At 37.5% G+C, this 22,327-nt stretch overlaps 1 protein-coding gene across 24 annotated transcripts in view; it reads right to left on the bottom strand.

Annotated features, from left to right (window-relative positions):
- The window catches only part of MCTP1 (multiple C2 and transmembrane domain containing 1), a 596,832-nt gene that overhangs the window by 179,148 nt on the left and 395,357 nt on the right, over window positions 1-22,327 (bottom strand). For all 24 annotated transcript variants that reach the window (XM_045394825.3, XM_045394824.3, XM_045394823.3 and 21 more), the window contains 2 exons: window positions 11,110-11,296; window positions 5,337-5,430 (listed from right to left, as the gene is read on the bottom strand). In XM_045394825.3, coding sequence (XP_045250760.2) covers window positions 5,337-5,430; window positions 11,110-11,296 — 281 coding nt within the window. The remainder of the gene's footprint in view (window positions 1-5,336; window positions 5,431-11,109; window positions 11,297-22,327) is intronic.

Here is a 22,327-nt window from a genome sequence, read left to right on the forward strand (position 1 = left end):
CTGCATTTATCAGACATTGTCAATTTTATTAAATATGATGATGACAATTAAAGGCACAAGCTATTAATTCAAAGTGCTACAATTCTATTTTAAAAAGCAACTTAGCAACTTCTTCCAATTGAGCAATTGTATCCTACAGCCACTTGAAGTAACAACTGCATATGTCTTAAGCTATTTGCTAGAGTAACCCACCAAAAGTTAATTTTTTTAAAGGACAATATCTTGTCTATGTCAGGTATATGTGCTTGGTATTTCTCCAACTGTATGTAAAACTTTCAAAGATCAGACTTGCCTTTTTCTGTACAGCTGCCTTTTCATTTTCTTTCTCTGAATAGACCCATAATGTTCAGGGAAAATATCAAGAATAATAAATCCAAATCTTTGTATAAAATATACCTTCATGACACACTCAAGCTGGAAATCACAGGAACCAATAAAAATGCAGGCAGCCTCCTGATAATGAGGTCAGAAATACAAATAAATTTACTTTTAATGAAGACTGGAGGCACAGTAATCAAAGTGTTAAAATTCATTTCATGCATATCTCATTTGCTTCTTAGCTGATATTTACCACGCAATTCTGTGAGAAAGTAGAGGCCTAAGATGCTCCAGATAAATGGCTCAATTAATTGTACAGAGGTAGACCTCTTTGAGCTGAGCCAGAGCTGTGAGCTCTTTATTAAAAGCACTATTCTGTAGCCCATAACCTTGTTCCTTGACTCCTCTCTGGTTTCCAATTTAAACAAGTCCCCATGCGGCCTGCTCTAAAGGGCTTTGTCTCCCTGTCATTGTTAAGAGAGCTGAGGCATCCTGGAAGTGTGAAATCAGACCTCATGAGTTGAACGGTTCCCCAGGGAACGCCGGACTGCGCAGAAGGTCAAAGTCATGGGCCGGACCATCTAAAAGTGTCTGATCGCCGGTCTGTGACACAGCAAGTTGGGGGTGGGGGTTGGGGGGGGGGCGGGAGCTAGACTGAAGAGGACTGAAATTGAACACATCTTAATTAAAGCCCACAGACAGCAAAACAAAATGTTTTCTAGGCAGCCTGTCAAATGGGGCTTAAATTTAGCTCTGCTAATGAATCTGAGCTGCTAACTGTTATTTCTTAAGATAATAAGACTCTCACGGAAGCTGATAAAAAAACTGTAGCATGTCTTTTTCTGCTGTTTTGTTACTTAAATATTTTCCAACAATGAAGACAGTTTTCCAAAAGAAAAACATGGGAAAAGTCTATGCAAATAAAGGGGTAGTAAACATCTCTCTTAATAACTAGTAGGTTTCCAGACTACTGGGCTGGCAAGTCGCAAGTCTTTATGCATAGCCTTGTTTTAGAAAAAGATACGCTCATTTAAAGGGACTATTTCAGTGACACATTCTGTTAATTGTAAAATTCTCTCTCTCTCTCTCTCTCTCTCTCTCTCTCTCTCTCTCTCTCTCTCTCCCCACCTCTCTCTCTCTCCCTCTCTCTCCCCCCACCCTTTTTCTCTTCCTCTCCCTCTATTGTTTCCTGAAGGAGATGGTGCATTAATTTGAGAGATCAATTCACCTGGTGTGGAGAAGTTTTATATTAGTGTACCTTTTAGTACAGTGAAAAGGTAGGACATCTTTTGAAGGGTTTCACAGTTCTCCCATATCGCTGTTTCTGAAACTGAGTGGCTGGTCTCCCTGGGGAAGCTACGACCTCTTCCTTAGGAGCTCAGAAAAAAAAAAAAAAAAAACACACACACACACAGAGAAAGAGAGCGAGAACCCAGGGGAAAATGAAATGAAGGGGAGGGCCGCAGGAGAACTCTTTTCTCCTTCTCCTCTTAGAACTTGAAAGAACCAATAGGCCAGGTCTAAATACTCTGCAAAGAAAGCCTCACTCAATATAGGAGACTTGGAATGTTCTGTTGAGGCAGAAATTAGGCCCTGCTCAAGGAAAAGAATAATCAGAAGCTAAAAAAGACAAATGATAACACAAACTATTTCCTACCACCCAAAGAAAAAATATTTCTTCGCCGCCCCTGCCCTCCCACACCCCACCCCACTGGCCTTTCCTCACGATTTGTAGAATTTTAAGGAAAACTTGATCTAGCTGCAGAGAGATCTTCCCCAGTGAACGCAGGGCCAGTCTCTAGGTCTTGCTTTGATGGTGCGGAGAGACATTAACCTTTTCACTGGTTAGTTGAAAGGTAAGTAAGTTGTACTGAGAAGTATTTTTCAGTGACTCAAACTTTTTCCCTTATGAAGAATTTAGCTGACCAACTTTCCAAACCACAGTGCCACTTTCTCAGGCTGTGAAAAGATGCCCACAATTTGACTGAAATCTCAATCCACTCTTGTGCCTTGCTCAATGCATGTGTATGTGTGGGAGTTGTAAATGGAGGCCTTAACCACCAGAGTTAATCTCTTTTTAAAATCTGTATTAACCTTAATGATTTGAAGTGCACTGTCCAACACTGGGCTATTGAGACCAAAGAAAAAACTACCCTCGACCATCAACAGTTTATTAGGGGCTTAACTGAAGTGACCTACTGTAGTAGTGTTCAGCTGAACAAGGCTATAGGCTTTTTGTGGAAAGGGAAAGAATTGAGGGTTTCATTAAAAAGTAATTTGTGCTTTATACTCACTCATTCAAAGAGAGTCTCAATTGCTCTTTATTCACACAGAGTTAATACAGTATCACAATGTTTCTCAATGAATGTGTTGTAACAAAAGAAAAATTTTACATTTTGAAAGGGAAAAATTCTTTGTAACCGTAGTAAGATTGATGGCTACTTAAAACACTATAGACTCTTTCTTTCCTGTGCTCATGTCTAATGATGGAATATTATAATTTAACATATTTTGCTGAAACAATGGGAGTTTAGCTTTATGTTCAGATCATTAAAAATATCTAAAAAATAGAGCTAAGTTGGTCAAATATAAATTTGTCTCGTTAGACTTATTTAGAAAAAGTGTTCTGAAACCAACCGTGTATCTTATAAGTAACAGGCTCATTTGTACCATGTCAGAAAATGTTCTTGCCTTAGCACAGACAGTTACCAGTGATTTAAAATCACCCCTCTACATCGACAAAATTCCTAAATGGATGCTAACTTGAGGACTTGAAGACAGCGCTAGTCAATTGCCTCTTTTCAAACTATTGCCTAATAACTTGTAGAGCCTAACTGTTATTATCCACTGAGACGCACATCATATCTTTAAAGTTCTTTGAACAAGTAAGAGAGAAAGCAGACAAAAAACTTTCTTGTGTCCCAAATTTAATGACAAAGACAAGGAAGCATCAGGATACACACACATATATGTGTGTGTGTGTGTATGTGCGTGTGTGTATTTATATATATGTGTGTATATATAAAGTATATGTATGTATTTATACTTTTCAAAAGTAAAAATAATTTTTAAAATTGGTAGTATATTCAGACATTTCTGACTCAAATATATAGTCTTCAATTTTTGCCACCATCACAAATGTCATAAAGACCACAGAAGGTCCAAGAGTGAGCAAGGTCAAAGACTGAATTATCTTTTTGCCCCTGAATAGTTCAACATCTCTCTTGTTCAATTCAGAGCACATTAGATTATAAGGTCAGCATGAAATGGGGAATCATTAGATTTATATCTCTAAAACTGGAGGAAAAAATGGAGACTCTGTTATTTAGTATTCCCCAAATTAATGTTCATTTTATCAAATGAAAATTACGTCTCATTGAATCCCCAGGGGAAAGGCTATTGTTATTCACATCAATTTACATAGAACCATTAGGAGAGAAATATCTCTATTTTTTTCCAGCTTTGAGAGAACATGTATTTTAACTTCCATAGTGGCATACAGGCCAACTGGGTTAATCTAGTTTGCATATTCATGAAGTTTGAAAATCAATGACAGCTTCTCTCCAAGAGAAGACAAACTTATACAATTCTATCCAATTGTATAATGGACAGGTATGTAAGCTTTTGAAGTAAATGGTACATGCATTTTTCTAAAAGAAATAATTGTGCCAGATTAATTTGATTATAATCATACTAGAAAGAAATTTCATAAATAGGAAAATGTATACATTTTACATTAATTGTTTTGTACAAGGAGCCAAATTAGCATATATGCAAATATTACAAACAACCTACTCTCCCATTTTCAGGTATGCCTGTTTTGAAAAAATATGTGACAACTGTTATCATCTTCTTGATTACAAATGAGTTGATAATTACCTTTTTAAAGGAACTGTAAACTAATATTTTAAATTTTCTCACACATGGTCACTTAATAGGCAAATATTAAAATATAAAAATATTGCAGTTTTGGAACAAACATCTGCCATTTTCATTTGAAGACATGTTATCTTTTATTTGTTTTTGATTCTGTTGAATGAATTAAAGAAGTGCACAGTGATTTCAGATCCTTGGATGGTAGAAAAAGTACATTTCTTCCCGTGAAATAAGTTTGTTACCTCATTAGGATGATGTGGCTGAATGTTCACAATGGTAAGCATATTTCCAGAATGATAAATTGATATTTTCTTCAGAAACAGTGAAATTTGCACAAATTGGTCAAGCCAGTCCTATTTATTGTCTAACTCGAGATGGATAATTTAAGGAACAGTATAAACATACCCCAAATCCTTATGAAATTAAATCATAAATGAATGGTCACATTGTTATAAATTCAAAATAATGATTTAATTCTGGAAATTGATGAAATAATTGCCATCAGCCCGCTTGTTAATATGTTACAGAAATAGCATTATGCAAATCAGGAAGCTTTAAGAGACAAAGCTAATGTGGACATTTGTATAGCCTTGTTTCCTACTTTAAGAAATTTCAAACAATCTAGAGGCTTCGTTTAGATCCAAAATTATCTCTGGGATGTGCCAGGGAATTTGGACGACTAATGAGTTGGATCAGCAACCCAAATATCAAGAGTTCATACCAAATGATTGAGTATTATGCATCTAAACTTTTCAGTGAAATATCCAACAGATTTCATGCATGTTTGAATTATAAGTGTTGATGCTATGAGGGAAGCTGATTCTGTATAGCATTGGTTCAATACCTGGAAATAACAATACCTGGAAGAAGTATTTCTACTACATTGATTAAACTTTGAAGAAGGCAACAATTCAAAAATCATTTTGCTTTTTAGTGTTTATTTTTAATACGTTACCCTGCCTTTAAAAAGCAGAGTTACTATAAAAATAAGGGGGTTGGCAAATATTTCTAAGATCAACCCTGAATCTTTAAATTATTTACTTTGATGATCCATCAGGTGAAATGCAAAGTTGAATTATTAAATGGTGTAGACTTCGTGTGCTGCTTGATCTGAGCAATAGGAGAATTGCATCATCTCTTACCAGTGACGTCAGCAGCCATTAACCCTTCCGCTCTGATGACTTTCACCTGGAGAAATCCCACATCTTTCAGGTTGTGAAATATCCTCAATGGGCTCTGAAAGACCCCAACATCAGTATTAGAAAAGGGAGGTCCCAAGGAGTCTTAAAGAGTGTGCTGAGAAAACATTACATTTTTTAGTTTATCTTCAGACTTTGGGGGTAAGAAGATCAACATTAAACATTAATTATTTTTTTTTTTACTATTTTCCTCTTGGTGAGTTTTGGAAATTGCATGCACTAGCTGAGGATTAAATTACCTAAAGACTGTTTTCTAGTATTTATTTCAAAAGACTTATGAAATTCTACATAAGAACTTAAGTAGTTCTACATAAGTAAAATACATACATAATCTTTTAACATAAATCAAGTTGATGACTAAAAATAAATTCAGGCTGGGAGCGGTGGCTCACGCCTGTAATTCCAGCACTTTGGGAAGCTGAGGCTGATGGATCACAAAGTCAGGAGTTCAAGACCAGCTTGGCCAAGATGGTAAAACCCCATCTCTACTAAAAATACAAAAAAAAAAATTAGCCAGGCATGGTGGAGGGCACCTGTAATCCCAGCTACTCGGGAGGCTGAGGCAGAGAACTGCTTGAACTCAGGAGGCAGAGGTTGCAGTGAGCCAAAATCATGCCATTGCACTCCAGCCTGGACGACAGGGCAAAACTCCAACTCAAAAAAATAAAATAAATTCAAAATAGTAATTTTTCTTAAATTTATAGTTTTATTTGCCATTTTAGTATGTATAGAATGGAAACTTTGATGCTGCATAAGGGGTTCAAGGTGTCATTTGTGTTTCTTCAGTATAAATTACCCTTCCACCATCATGAATCTACACCACACACACACACACACCCCCCCCCAATGTGGATAATTGTTACTATATAACTAGATTTTCTGAAAGAATAAAAAAAAACACATTTACTCCCATAAACAATTATCAATAAATGGTGAACAATAAATTATGGAATAGATATGTCTGTTTCCTTTTTTCAATCTCCTCTAGCAAGCAAACCACTCCAAGAAATTTTTTCATCTGTAGATATAATGGTTTGGAGATTAGTGGGGTTTTTAAAATTTTTTTATTTTTATTTTTTTAGAGACAGGGTCTAACTCAGGTTGGAGTGCAGTAGCGTGATAATAGCTCACTGTAACTTCCAAATTCTGGGCTCAAGCATTCCTTCCACTTCAGCCTCCTGAGTGGCTGGAACTACTAGCATATTTGCTTATTTTTGGTGCAACCATACTTGGTTAATTTGTTTTTAAAAACATTTTAAATTCTATAGAAAAAGTCTTGCTATGTTACCCAGGATAGTCTCCGATTCCTGGCCTCAAGTGATCCTCCAGCCTTGACCCCCAAAGCGTTGGGATTACAGACATGAACCACCACTCTCAGGCTAATTATCAATATTAAATCTCACGTTGTTGGATATGTAACGCTCTTCAGTCTTTAGGGGTAAGAAGGTCAACATTAAGTTAATTATTTTTTTCTACTATTTTCCTCTTGGTGAGTTTTGGAAATTGCATGGGCTAGATGAGGATTAAATTACCTAAAGACTATTTTCTAGTATTTATTTCAAAAGACTACTGTAGTTCTACATAAGTGAAAGACAGACACAATCTTCTACAGTCAATCAAAGTGATGACTAAAAATAAATTCAAAAATAAATTGATGACTAAAAATAAAAAATTTTCTTAAATTTATAGTTTTATTTGCTATTTTAGTATGTACAGAAGTATGGAAACTTCAATAGAAAAAATGGATCCAAATGATAAAATCTATTTCACTTCATAAATTAATAATGGTGGTGTTTTATAAGTGTAGCACTTGAAGGAATTAAAAGAGGGAAACCAATACAATAATTCAGAAGTCTAATTAATGGGCACAAATACTTTGAGAGTAAAATGAACCAACAGAATGCTAATGTGCATTTGTTTATTTATACTTCGTAGCATTTTTCTTACAACGCGATCAGCACTTCTACTCGGTAAATCAAAGGTACTTCTTTTTCATAATCTATAAAATGTTTTATAATCAGAGAACATAACATACTTTTGCATAATAAAGTTAGCTATTAAAATGTTACTAGAGTAAAAAGCACTCCCATCACCATATTAATAATGTGAGAATACTGACAAGCAAAAGCTTACTGTGATAGGAACTTTATCAGTCCCGTATGACCAGTCATTGTTTACACTGAAACTATGACCTTGGTATACTGAGAGGAGGAAATGTGGATATATGAGTAATCTCACAGCCTAACTTTTTATAAGAGTGTTTAGCATGAGGATTAACTGTTAATCTTTTATTGTTTTTAAACAGTTATTTATCACCAAAAATCTATTTAAAATACCCAGGTGACAAGGTTCAGTAAAAATGCACTTCTCTCTCCATTTAAATTCCTGTAACTGAAGGGTTTCACTGTGGGGGCATTAGACAGCAGGGTATAATTCAGAGGTTTGTAGGCATGTTGTGTTCCTACAGTAACAGCAAGTTTGGAAAGTTTCTTATCTCAGAGCTTACACAATGTTGTAAATCAGATAAGTCTCTGACCCTAATGATGGGGAACAGTTTTATCAAAAAAAAAGGTTTCTATACTTTAATTTTCAGAGGCAATTTAAATCAAGTTCTATTTTGACTAAAACAAATATAATCAGTCCTTATGTCTGAGAATCATTTCACATTGGTAGCCTCATTCCACAGACATATTGTCTTCAGGTGCTTTGGCTCTGATCCTCTGCTTCCCATTTGGAGTAGTAATTATTGTTTGAAGGTTTCATTTCCCCAAGTCAGCTGACACTCCATAATATATTGCAAATTTCAACGGTTAAGGCCAGTGACACATCGATTATAATAAGAAGTAATAAATAAATACATTGGTTTAAAAATGTAACTTCATCAAGAGGTATTCCTGCCTTGCTATTTATGGTTATTTTAGAAGGCCTAAAAACCCGGATGGCTTCTGAAGCCAGAAATTTCCATAGCAGAGGAATCTATGATTTGCTGTGAATCCTTTCAGCCCTCAATAGATGGGAAAAGATTGAAATGCTCTGGAGAGGAGTCCTCTTTATTTTTTTAATGAAAGGCTGTATAATATATTTTCTCTATGACTGCAGCAGCTGTCAGGGAGAGCATCTCAGTTCAGCTCTATTACGGGAGAGGCAATACCCCATCCTATGGCATCGAGATGCTCTGAGGGGCCAGAGCTGATTGACAGCTTGTCACCGTGACGTCTTATTCCATCTCTGTTATGGAGAAAATTAATGTCACACCACCAGCCTTATGACTCGCTGTCATCTTAGAACCGCTCACCTTTTATCAATGCTCTAAATAACATTTCAAGCCCATCGTCTCACGGTGGACAATCCGGTCAAGGGACATTAAATCAGATGACTGTGAAATGTCATAATAAAAATGGAATGCTAACAACTTCTTCTCTAAACTAGCTCCTCTGGTTTTTAAACTGTGACAAGGGGGAGCAAGGGTTCAGCATACCCGTTCTGAAAAGGTCATACAATTGCTCTTGGTCTACTACCCATTACTACCCGCCCCCTATTGACCTTCCCTCATTTCCTCCCCCTAAAAGAGGAAAAAAAAAAAAAATGGAATTAGCCATCTTCTCAGAATGTGGTGATCAAAAAATGGCTCACAGAGTGATGTTTGTTTACTTTGTGGGACTTCAATCCTCAGCAATGAACAGCTAAACAGCAGCAATGGAGGGCTTTGTTTAGGGCTGCTTCATATCAGAGTGGGGGCAATTCATCTGCTCCCCTGACAGTGACCAGTGTCAAACTCCCAAGTTTGACCTCAACTTTTAAAAATACACATGTTCTTGCAGGAAAATATAGAAATAATTCTCTAAACAACCTCCATTATATGTTTCTCCAAAACAAATGATATTTCAGATGTGATGTGCCATTCATTCATTCATTTCATGATCCTTGTTATAAAAAGGAAATACACTGAAGCCTGATCCATGGGTCTTTGTCCTTTCATGGCTATGAGTAAATATAACAGATGTGCTATGTTGCACATAGTGGCTTAGCAGCAGGTATGTCTCTAGAGGGAGGTATAGGCCTCTGCCTGAAAATCAAGGCTGAAAAAAAAGTATGTTTAAACATGGTTCGTTTTTTAATATATTGAGCAGAATACAATGTGAGAATTAAGTCAAACGTCTGCATAATATTTTACATTTTATTGAAAAAAAGACATGGAAACAAATACTCAAATTCTGAATGGAAATGGCCAGTTGCCATTCAGTCATCCAGTAAAAAGAAAAAAAATTAATAATAGGTGGATTACTTCTAATTACCTAGGCAGCAATATCCCTTAATATATGGGATAATATCAAAATATTAATTCATCAACTATAGTATTATAATGCCTAGAAGAATTTTTATATTAATATACTGATTAACTCCATTAAAATTGTTGTAATTCACGAGGCTCACTTCTGGTAACAGAAGAATATGTTTTGGTGGATACCACAATGTAAAATAATCTTCATAATTGCAATTATATATTAGAAGATGTCACACAATATCTTAGGCTCTTAGGTAGTTTAAAAATATATACTATTTAGCCTTGCTAAGTCACCTCTATTAAACTGTTTATGATAACACCATTGGTGGATGAGTTGTACAAGCATTAGCAGACAGCTGATTCAGTGGAGATAGCCAGAATAAATTTGCTGAAGCGCACATCCTGCTAATCTGTTTGAAGAATATTGTAGAGCATTAGTACCAGCACTTCATGTTATCTGCACAGCCTGATAAGGTACATCTTTATTAAATTCAGTTATTGAAAGGATGTCAGTCAGCAAATAGGAATATTTTAAAGTCCAAAAAAAAGTGGTTCTTTGTTAGTCGGAGCTTGGTTTCATGGCTGAGTGTCTAGAGGAGCCTTCTAAACACCTGGCGGCACTGTACAATACAAGCTTTGTCATTTTAAGTGGAAAAGCTTTTTCTCCCAGCTTCATGGGTACTAAGGCATTTACTTTTTCAAACCTCCATTGAGAGAGAATGGTGGAGTAAGAGCTCCCCTCTCTGTTGATTCAAGAAAACTACATGGTGGGAAATGTCCAGTGGGAGGATGCTGGGAAATAGTAAGATTTGGTTGTGAATATTTCAGTTTGGTAAAATTTGAGTAGGGTAGTCATTTTAGTGATTCACTATTCCATACTATCGTTCCACATTCAATCAAAAAGAAGGAGCCTTCCTTTAATTCGATTTCACATTCAATTAAAAAAATTAAAGAAATGAAGTGAGGCTTTCCTGAGCAGCTGGAAATAAAAATCACTCCTGTAAATACTCTTTAGTTACCAAGGTACTAATTACCGTAAGTACCATTAACTCCATCTCAAACTTGGAAAGACAAAGAAATTTTAATTGCAGCTACAAAGAATCAATAAATTAATTTTAAAGTCATGTTATGTAAACCTGGCCTTCCTTTATGGGCAGCATCCCTGCATGACAAAATCATTGAGTAAAATCTCAGAATCCAGAATTTGCTCTGGAAGAGATTCTAGAGAAGATCAAGTCTCTAGAAGACTTGGGTGGGTAATGCAAGTGCTTCTGCAAAGGTCTGGGTGGCATTTATTTTCACTCTGCTTTTTACTTGTGCCAATTCTTCCATCAGACAGCTTCTCAGAAGTACTTCTGTCCCTCCTGGTAAATTGTTTACAACCTCTTCTAGTCACATGTGACTCTAGAAGGAGGAGGGTTACATACGTACATATCTCTTTAATATCTCCTCTCGTTCCTTCTGGTCCTCCAGGGAGTTGATGGAGAGGTCAGAGATGCTGACTGTGGCTGATGCTGTCAGAGTGACCAGCAGCACCAGGTGTCCCTCACCCTCTTCCAGCTGCAACTCCAGCTTGTGCGTCTGTTCCCTACTGAGGGCTGACAGGTCGACCTGGCACCTAGAGACAAATGTTTTGAATCAGCAAGTGGCCTTTTTTGTTTTTTGGGTTTTTTTTTTTTTTTTTGCCATATCAAACAGCTGTTCAGAGCTCTATGAAAAATAAATCAATAGAAATATTATTTGGACCACTGGAAGAAAACACCTTTCAAGTCAGCTGACTTTCTTAACAAAATTCAGACCCTAATTATCATAGCGTCTGTAATTGTTTATTTCCTGTAAGATACAAAAACTATGCTAATCTGAAATTCTACTATTACTCACTGTCACGGTATTCATAAAGTGGTAAGGACTTCCTATCTCTAGGTGGCCTAAGGAATTAGGTCACTGGGGCTTTGCTTATAGAAAAATGATGTGAGCTATCTAGAGAGACCAACAACCAAAATTCTGAATTTTTGTGTTACTTTTAAAAAATGGATGTTTCCCCCTCATTCATAAATGTTATTAAGCGGTGAATAGAATATGTACCATTGTGATGCCATACGTTTTACATTTTTTAAAATCATGCCAATATATTCACAGTACACTGTATAAATCTAAATAAAAACACATAAATCTCCTTAAAACATAATAGCTCGAGTGTTATGCACCTGAGTTGTGCTAAGAGGGACTTTCTAATGTGGCAGTGCATGCTCTGTATGCCACTCTCTCAGAGCTAATACCTTGAAAACGCTTTTCATAAAAATGTCAATTGATTTTGAAGAGAAAGGTAATGTGGTGACCACAAGGCTAATAAACTGAGAAAGGTGGCAGGCACGAGTAAAAGGCATTTAAAACAGGAAATAGCCAATTATAAGAATAAATGTGGTAACCTACCATAAACTGGGGGGTCAGAGACAGATTAAACTCTTGCTGTTTCTTATTCCTCACTCTATTTGGTATTTATGGTTCTGCTTTTAAACTAAACTCCTATGGACAGTGTTTCAAAGCTTATAGTTGAGTTCAAACATCTCTTTAGCAAGAGTGATCGCAGATATTGAACCGAAGTCCAATATTTCAATAGGCCTTTTATTTTTGCCTATTGGTTAATATGAGGGATGTCTGGGACTAGATACAAATGGGAGGAAGAGGAATATTGATGTAAGAAAGGAAAACAATAAGCAATGCCCTGGTCAGTGGCAGAAAGTCTGTGTGTACTAAATGCTAACTATTGAGAAATTGAGAGATTAGAGTCTGTACAAGTCTGGAAACATCTTCCTGAAGTTAGAATATATGTCAAATAACTGCACTGTTTCTGCTATCACAATACCCATTCCAAGGTACTCTTGTGCTGTCTCCTCAAACTCTGAAGGGTGAAAAAACATATCACATCCCTTATCTCATATTTTAATTTTAATTGGAATTGAGTTCTTATCAATAACACCTGGAACAAATTGAGGTTAAAAATTTTTACAGTGGAAAACAACCATTCAAACACATTCTCTAATTAAAAAAAAAAGGTATTATCTTTAGAGATCTTTCCAGCACCTGACACACTGCTGGGCCCACAGTTTGTAACTCTGACTTGGATAGAGAGTATACTACTAGAGAATTGATGAGAGACTATAATTCAGGCAATATTTTTGGTTGGATACAGTTGGAACCAAAAAAAGTCTTTCGCTTACTTTGTTGTTTCTTTTTTTCCACTCACTTTGATCATGCATTTCCCGGTCCCTTCCTTTTTTATATGAAGCTGCGGCACTCTTAAAACACTAAAACACATTGATGTCTTCTGAAGGATTTTCTTCTATGCCCACCACCACTTTGTACTGATCATATAGATGTTGGTTTCTCTTAATTTATATTAGTCATTGCATTTAATGCTTTACGGGTGGGGAAGCTGCTCTCAAGATTATATAAGTTAGGCTTTGCAAACTGGCAGTTTTCAGACGGAATCTGATCCATAGATTTGTTGTTTTGCTTGTGCTAAAAAAGTTTTGAATATAAATATTTTTAAATACAAGGTAAATGTCCTCTGAATTAGTTACTGTTCCCCATACTGGCCTATTTCACTTAATTATTCTACCTTGCTCCAGTAGGCAGAAGGATTCGTGATTCTTGGAGTCTGGCTCTGTCGCCCAGGCTTGGAGTGCAGTGGCGGGATCTCAGCTCACTGCAAGCTCCGCCTCCCGGGTTTACGCCATTCTCCTGCCTCAGCCTCCCGAGTAGCTGGGACTACAGGCGCCCACCACCTCGCCCGGCTAGTTTTTTGTATTTTTTTAGTAGAGACGGGGTTTCACCGTGTTAGCCAGGATGATCTGGATCTCCTGACCTCGTAATTCGCCCGTCTCGGCCTCCCAAAGTGCTGGGATTACAGGCTTGAGCCACCGCGCCCGGCCAGATTCGTGATTCTTGCCGTCTCCTTAATTTACCAATGAGAAAACTGAGGCTAGGGAGGGTACATGACGGAGGTGAGACATATGGTTAGTTATTATCGGAGTCCACTTGAACCTAGGACTCTGGAATCCAAGATCTAGGCTTTTCTCCACCACTCTAAGTAATCATGCATCCCAGGAAGAAGCACTGTTAACAGTGCTTCTCAAACTGGGTAATATCTGGGCTTTTTTATTTTTATTTTAATTTTTTCGAGACCAGGTCTTACTCTGTTGCCTAGGTTGGAGTGCAGTGGTGCGATCATGATCATGGCCCACTGCAGCATTGACCTCCCGAGCTCGGGTGATTCTTCCCACCTCAGCCTCCAGGTAGCTGGGACTACAGGTGCGTGCCACCAGGCCTGGCTGATTTTTTTTTTTTTTTTTTTTGGTATTTTTTTGTAGAGATGGAGTTTTGTCATGTTGCCCAGGCTGCTCTTGAACTCCTGGGCTCAAGCAGTCCACCCGGTTCAGCATTCTAAAGTGCTGAACGAGCCACCACACCCAGCCCTGGACTTTTTGAGACAGAGTCTTATACTGTCACCCAGGCTGGAGTGCAGTGGCATGATCTCAATTCACTGTAACCTCTGTCTCCTGGGTTCAAGCGATTCTCGTGTCTCAGCCTCCCAAATAACTGGGATTACAGGTGCCCACCACCACACTTACCTTTTTTTTTTTTTTTTTTTTTTTTTTTTTTTTGTATTTTTAGTAGAGCTAGGGTTCACCATGTTGACCAGGTTAGTGTCAAACTCCTGACCTCAAATGATCCACCCACCTTGGCCTCCCAAAGTGCTGGGATTACAGGCATGAGCCACCACACCCAGCTGACTTTTTTCCCTCAAACCTTTATTTTAGGTGTTGGTGGGCACATGTGCAGGTTTGTAATATAGGTAAACTCTCCTGTCACAGGGTCTTGTACAGATTATTTTGTCACCCAGGTACTAAGCCTAGTACTCAATAGTTACTTTTTCTGATCTTCTCCCTCCTCCCAAACTCTGCCCTCAAGGAGACCCCAGTGTCTGTTGTTCCCCTCTTTGTGCCTGGACTTATTTTTAACAGAAAGAATTATCTCAGTTTCCAAGTATGAAAATATGTTATTTTTATGCTTTAAAAATATATATAAACCAGAGAAGAAAGCTATAAATTATTGTTCTTATGTGATGATTAAGAAAAATTTATAAATTGAATTTTGAAACTATGAAATAAATTTAAATTAACAATATAAATTTATAGGGAATATTATGCTTTTCTGTAACAACTAAAATTTTAGTATTGGGTGTACTCATAGAAATAGTTTATCTCAGGTCCTGTGCTATATTCAGTGTTTCAGAATTTTGACTTTAATAATTCCAATGTAGAGAATGTCCGTTTTCATAAATATATCAGACAAGAGAGTATTTAATGACTTTAAGGTTCTTTGTGCTAGTTAAGGTTATTCGGATCTCTTATTTATCTAAATATTCTACTCGAGAGTAAGATGCCATTTTAAATGAAGTATCACCTAGAACTAAGCAAAGTTTTCTTGTTAGCTTGAGGATAAACTTAAAGCTTCACTGATGGGTATCAAATCAAATTGTTGCTGGAATTGGGTGGGGAAAAAGCATTTGCTACTCTCACATAACTTTTGAACAAATGTGTTCAAGGATGGAACTCTTACAACATAGTCTAGTGCAATGTGAACACAGTACTAATTGCTATGGGGTAGATTCTTCTGTATTTGGCTCACTGGTACTGTTATGTCCTGAACAAAGGGAGGTTTCACTACCGTTTGAATATAGAAGTAATAAGTGGCCATCCAGATGGCTCAGGATAGGCATACAGTAATGGTTTTATAATGTTATCAAGATAAAAACGCAAAATCGAAAGAGCATCCAAACAAATTTATGAACTCCAAATATATGTTCACAGATACATACACAGAGAAAAGATCTTGGGTTTGGGAGTCAGATTCCCTTGGTTCTAGACCTCAGTCTTACATTAATTAGTCATGTGACCTCTTTCAAGATAACTTATCCTCTTGAATTTCAGTTTTCTCATGTGCAGATGAACTTTACATTCTCAAACCCTCAAATTCCACAATTTGTTGTAGCTCTATGTTTACATTTGCTGCATCTTCCTTTCTTTGCAATTCCACAAATCAAAAAGCTAAGAAAACAAAATTATCTTATAGGCAGTGAAATATTATTCCTCAGATGTATTGCTAAAAAAACTTCTGAATGTTGGTGTAAGAAGGCATCTCATCTCATCTCATCTAATTTCAGACTGTATTGCAAAGAGCAGTAGGGTGTGCCTCAGAGGCCACTATGGGTGGCAGTGTGGGAAAAAGGGGTGTAGACTATCCTCTTTGGTTCACAGAGCAGCTCCCCTGACATCTGTTTTTTATTGAGGGTTGGTATCTGTGGTTTGAAAACTTACCTGACACAGCTTACATAGCTCCCTAGGCTCTCCAGGAGCCATGGTCTCCTGAGTCCTCAGCTGTTCGCTTTGCCTCAGCTGCTCCTATGGCTGTGCCTCCCCAAAGGGCTGCTCTTCATCCCAAACCCATGCCTGGGTCCTCATGGGTCTCCCACCTAGGGCTGGCTGATCTTTCACTATCCCAAAAGAGCTAGGCACTCCCCTTTTCTGCCAAGGTGCATTCAGGCCTAGCTGCCATATACTTTGAGTTTCTGACTTCCAAAGTCACTTCTGCACTTCTAAAGCCACTTCTGCACTTCTGCACTGTGAAGATTGTATCTGGCTCCCAGATCAACTGCCAAGGAAGCTGCATGAAACAATGCAGAAGTTATCTCCTTGTAGGGTGAACTGTGATCAATGTAATAGGAGATGGGAAGACAATGTCCCTCTCCTCTTCCCTTTCACAAACTATGCCAACATGTAATTCTCCACATGGCCTGTGCACATGTGGCCATATGGATGCACCTGCTAAGCAGCCAGCTATATCTCTGAAATACCAGGAACAGTGACCAACCCATGAACATACTTCCTTTCATTGCTTCCTAGTATTCCCTAGAAATACTAGGGAATACTAGTATTCCCTAGTTCTTTCTTTCTCACTCTCACTGTCTGGGATGGTACCTCCTAATAAAGTACCAGCACTCAATCACTGCCTCATGCTCCATTTTTCTCGAGAAACTGGCCCAAGGCAAAAACCATTGCTACAGTCCAACCCTCTCCGTATGGATGTCTACAACACAAACTTGACCATGTCCCTCCCTGGCTTTGTACTATTTACAATATATCCTTAGCCAGTCAACAGTACCCTCCATGAATTACCATCAGCTTATGTGTCACTTGCTAATGCATTCTCTCTTACAACTTATCATTCCAGAAGCCTTATAATCCTCCCAACATCCATATTAGAATGCACCTGTTTCTTTATGTTTGGACAAGGCATGCCCTCAGCCTGAGATGATGTATCTCATCTTTGCATGTCTAATTTTTACCAATTCTCATTGAAATAACTTGGAGCTGTCTTTCTCAATACCCTGAAATGCCTCGAGGGCAGGAACAATGTCTTATTCTCAGCGTATGGCACAGCAACTGGAATACAGCTGGTGCACTGTAAGTATTAAAGTACTATGCACAAGGAAATGGAGGCTCAGAGAGGCCAATAATTTACCCTCGGTGACAATGCTTGACAGTGGCAGAGCCAGTGCTAGTGTGTAATGTGCTCATTCTACCACTTCTATATTGTCTTCCTAGAAAGTGGTTTGACTTCTCCCCAATACTTATTTCACTCACTCATTCATTCATTCATTCATTAACTATTCATTAAGTGTTTATGTCTTAGGTCCGCTTAGATTTGGAGATTCAACCCCTTCTAAACCTTCACGTTTCTCAGATCCTTACTTCAGAATGAGCATAGATTCTGTGTTACTTTGAAGAAAGTTATTTGACTTCAGAGTCCATGGCTGGGGGTTCAGAAAACTGAAATTTTAATAAATCCCAATTATTCATTAGTATTGTGAATATTAAGCAAGTCACTTAAACTCTTCATACTTCAGCTTTCCTCATTTATTGAACGGAAATTTTAAAAAAAACATGCCTTCTCTTTGCAAAGAATTGTAAGAACACAGGAATCATGGATGAAAAAGTATTTTGAAAAGTTGAAAGTGCTATGTAAATGTGTTATCTAGTTATACTATCACATTTGCCTTAGTTTGATATTTGAAAATTCAAGTGATCTGCATCAAATTCAACTCATCAATTAATGAATCAACAGAATAACCAGAACAGACTCGAATCTAAAAGAGATTTTTGTATTAGTCTGTTCTCATGCTGCTAATAAAAACATACCCAACACTGGGTAATTTATAAAGGAAACAGGTTTAATTGACTCACAGTTCCACGTGGCTGGGGAGGCCTCACAATCATGATGGAAGGTGCATGAGGAGCAAAGTTATGTCTTATATGTTGGCAGGCAAGAAGGCACGTTCAGGGGAACTCCCCTTTATAAAACCATCAGATCTCACGAGACTAATTCACTATCACAAGGACAACATGGCAAAGACCCACCCGCATGATTCAATTACCTTCCACCGGGTCCCTCCCACAACAATGGGAATTATGGGAGCCACAATTCAAGATGAGATTTGGGTGGAGACACACAGCCAAACCATATCAATTTTAGAGCTACTTTCCCTCATTCTACAAATGCTTCCTCGTAGTCCCTGCCTCATGTTCTTTCTTTCTCACTCTCACTGTCAGGGATGGTACCTCGGAGACAGGAAAAAATAAGACTTAGAAAAATTAAGTGATAGCAAGAACTTGAACCATGTTTCCTGACTTCTATATCAGAGCTTGAAGTTCTCTGCATTTAAAACAACAACAACAACAAAAAAAAACTATATACATTTGAACTATTTAAGCACGTGAAAGGAACAGTCATCATCTTTATATGGTGATGTTATCCTCTAAAACTTCAAGGAGAAAAATCTCAGCGTTCTGATCACCGTTTTTCTCCCCTGCCTTTCCATCTGCTGTCTCTGAACCAGTGACCCACAACATTCCTTCCCAGATGAAACAGTCTTGTGATTAGCACCCTGGGTGTGTTCGTATGAGTCCCCTGGGGTATAGAAAGTACATGTTAGAACCATTTGCAATTATTTTTTACCTTAAAAATAAGACAGAAATCAAGCCTCATCAATATCTAATACTCACATGAATACAGGTGGCTCATACATCAGCTAAGTCAGACAGGCCTCAAGTATTTTGAGGGAGGCATAGGAGCTGCATGGCTAACACGAAGGGGTCGACGGTGGCACCCTTCGGGGCTCACTCGCCTTTCCTGAATTGCAGTTCATACATGACCTATTAAGTGGATTTAGAGATTATATAATCTAATTTTAACTAAACTAATCCTCACAAAATGGACAATTGGCTTTAAAAGATCCCACCAAAGGAACTGTGGATAGAAGATAACGCTAATTGAGCAAGCACAAGTGAACAGCAATGATAAACAAGAATCTGCCGAGCCGACACTTCTACTCCACTTGAGCTCTATGTCAGCCCCGTTATGGCTCACAAAGCAACGGTGCTAGAATCAGATCCGGCAAGGGATCTGCCAAAACAATCCAAAATTATCAAGAGGAAATTTCCATCAGCTCTCTTCAACAATGAACGTGTAAGTATATATTATGCCTTAAAGTACTAACTAAAGAGATTTTGAAGCCATCATGGCTAGCAAAACATTTAAACATAAAACACTCAGAATGGGAAGACATGCCTCTATGAGGGGGGGCTTTTAAAAAGCACAAGTTTACTTAATTTTTATCAAATTGAATAATACATGTATGAAGCTTTTTGAGATTTCTTAATATATGAGAACTACTTTACATTTGCATAATATAACATCTTATAAATTAATATAATACATGACTCTTTGAAATGGTTGCATTAAAAAGATTCCATATGTAGCTGCTGAAGTGTTTTCAAGTTCCATGACTCTCCAAAGGTTTTTACTCTCTCTCTGACATTACAAAACGCTAAATGCTGTTATTGCCTTTCTGTTGTTAGAAGTTGTCACTGTTCAACTGTCTCTGGGGAGATTGCTTTATCTGGGTATACTTCTGCAAACTTCTATAATTCCCTATTCACTGACGTGAAGGTAAACTACACACTGTACCTACAGCAGTGTATGGAAACTGTCTTTGAGAACTTTGCCAATTATTTTAAAAATATTACAATCAGTACAGCCTTTCTGAGAAAATCTTTAGATGAACAAACAGTAACTCATGCAAGAAAAGGGATTAAAATCCTAATATATTTTGTTTAAGTTGAGTTTATGAAAAACCAATACAAAAATCAACGACAAACTCCATTCTTTATTTAAATATTGCCTGTGTCCCTAATGAACTATTTCACTCAATCATTAGTTTAAAAAAAATAGTAAAATACAACGATTTTATTTTTTTAAAAAATCCTCTCTTCCTTTTAGAATTTTCTGGCTAGCTGTCCTTGTGCTTTCAGATTAATAATGCAGTAGGATTTCTCCTGCTCTTATTTATGTAGAAAGTAAAAGAAGCATTATAGTTTTGGTGTCACAAATAAAAAACATTCCAAATCAGAATCTATGGAGTGTCAAATGCTCAAATGCATTGACTTTCAACCTTAAGAAAACATTAGTTTGGTTTTTATCCAAAGTCAAAGGCTATTTTCCTCATTTGCCACACTGAACTTGAACGCATATTCGTGTGCATCTAAACAGCTCACTTTCTCTTCTCCTCAGCAGTAGAGAGAGCCATAGATTTATTTTTATGGCTGTAGATTTTGAAAGCATTTGTTCTTCCCCCAGAACTTACCAGTTCAGAATACATTTTTCTTATCATATACCATTAATAAGAATTTTGTTAAACTTAAGCCCTTGACTCAAGTTTACATTGGTAGCATTTGGTTGTCACGGGTAGCACCAAATGCCCAGGCCCTTAGAACAATGCAACAAAGTCAGTAGCAAATCACCAACCTAAAATATATGTACCCCAAATCAACACCACTTTAAAGATAAACAAGCATTTTGCACACTAATAAATAATGCTGTAAATCTTTCTATATTGGATGGCAAATAACTCCAACTGAATAAAATTGCATGACACAGGATTTACTTATTCTGCACGTTCAGAAAAACAACTTGTTCTCTGACAGCACTCATTCTTGGCAATTTACCGCAGCTGTCAGCAGTCAATTTGTTCACATTACTGCTCTGCATAAAAGTGTAACAATCATGGGGATTTATTAGCTGATTATCGTAAAGGGGGCAGTCCGTCTTGCCTGCCAAAATGCAGGTGATCAGAAAGTTAAATAATTACATGCAGATTAACATTATTTCACCTTCACTTGAAAACTGTAGTTCAGCGACAGGTAAAATTTGTCGTTTAAACTTGCAATATGGTGTGCATCACCTAAGTTGGTTTACCGAGTACTTGGCATTTTACTGAGCACCCCATGGCTCCGGGACAACAAGCTGAATACAAGAGTGTGGTGAAATAAGCATGAGCTTTAGAGTAAGGAAACTCTGGATTTGAGCCTCAGATCAATCACCCCACTGGCTGAGCAACCTCTTCACTGCCCTCAGCCTCACTATTTGCATCTGCAAAACTGCTATAATATGAACCATCCCTGCTACCCCAGAGTGTTGAGCTAATGTGTATAATAGGGCCCTGTAGGTTGTAAAGCATTATTATTATTGTTTCTTTCCATTTATGGTAAATTTACTTTTGTGTAAAGTTTTACAACCAGATAGCTCTGTAGATATCATGATGATGAAAAGTTACAGTAAGTGTCTTGGTAAATGTACAGCCTACTTTTTCCCCAAACATGGCCATTTATTATTACTGAAGTATAAAGATTGTTCAGACACTTTTATACTTTAACTAATTCATTATTCTCTTTTGCATTATATTCAATCATCTTTCCACAATTACACTGAAACTTTCTTACCTTCAACTAAGTCATGTTGTTCTAATTGCCTTTCAATTAATGCCTGGTGTCAGATCAGCATTTGTCTGACAAAAGCCATAATTTCCAGTGTTAAATCAAGCTTCAGGGATTTATATTCAAACCCAGGAAATATTTGCTGCGTGCTTGGTGCCAGATACTTGCTTAGGTATGGAGTATGTTGCAGTGAACAAAACACTCAAAAAATCCCTGCCCTTGTGGAGCTTACCTTCTAATGAGGGAAAATAAATGATAACATAAATGAGATGCATAGTTTGCCATATGGTGGCTGCTTTAATGGAGAAAAACAGAGCAGAATAGCGGAATGGGATGCCAAGAAAAGCAGGTTCAATTTTAAATAGGCTTGGTATGGATACCTCCCTGATGAGACATTGGTGCACAGATCTAAAGAAGATGAAGAAGCAAGGCAGGTGAGTGGATCCCTGAAGAAAGTTAGATAGAGGGAAAGGTCCTGAGATGGGAGGGTGTCTGGTATGCCTTGAGGAACAGCAGAGAGGCCAGCTGGCTGAAAGTGAGTGAAGGACGGGGGGAGGCAGAATAGCAGAAGTTCATGGTAGACAAGCAACAAGGCCAGATTGTGCAAAGTCTTATAGGCCACTGAAGGGACTTCGGTTTTCCCTAGATTACAATGCAAAACAATTAAAGGGTTTGGAACAGAGGAGTTAAGTTACTTCATTTTTGTTTTAGAAATATTACTCTGGCTGCTAATTGGAAACAGACTGTTGTGG

This window comes from Macaca fascicularis, chromosome 6, assembly GCF_037993035.2.
Source record: "Macaca fascicularis isolate 582-1 chromosome 6, T2T-MFA8v1.1".
In the NCBI taxonomy this organism is placed as follows: domain Eukaryota; kingdom Metazoa; phylum Chordata; class Mammalia; order Primates; family Cercopithecidae; genus Macaca; species Macaca fascicularis.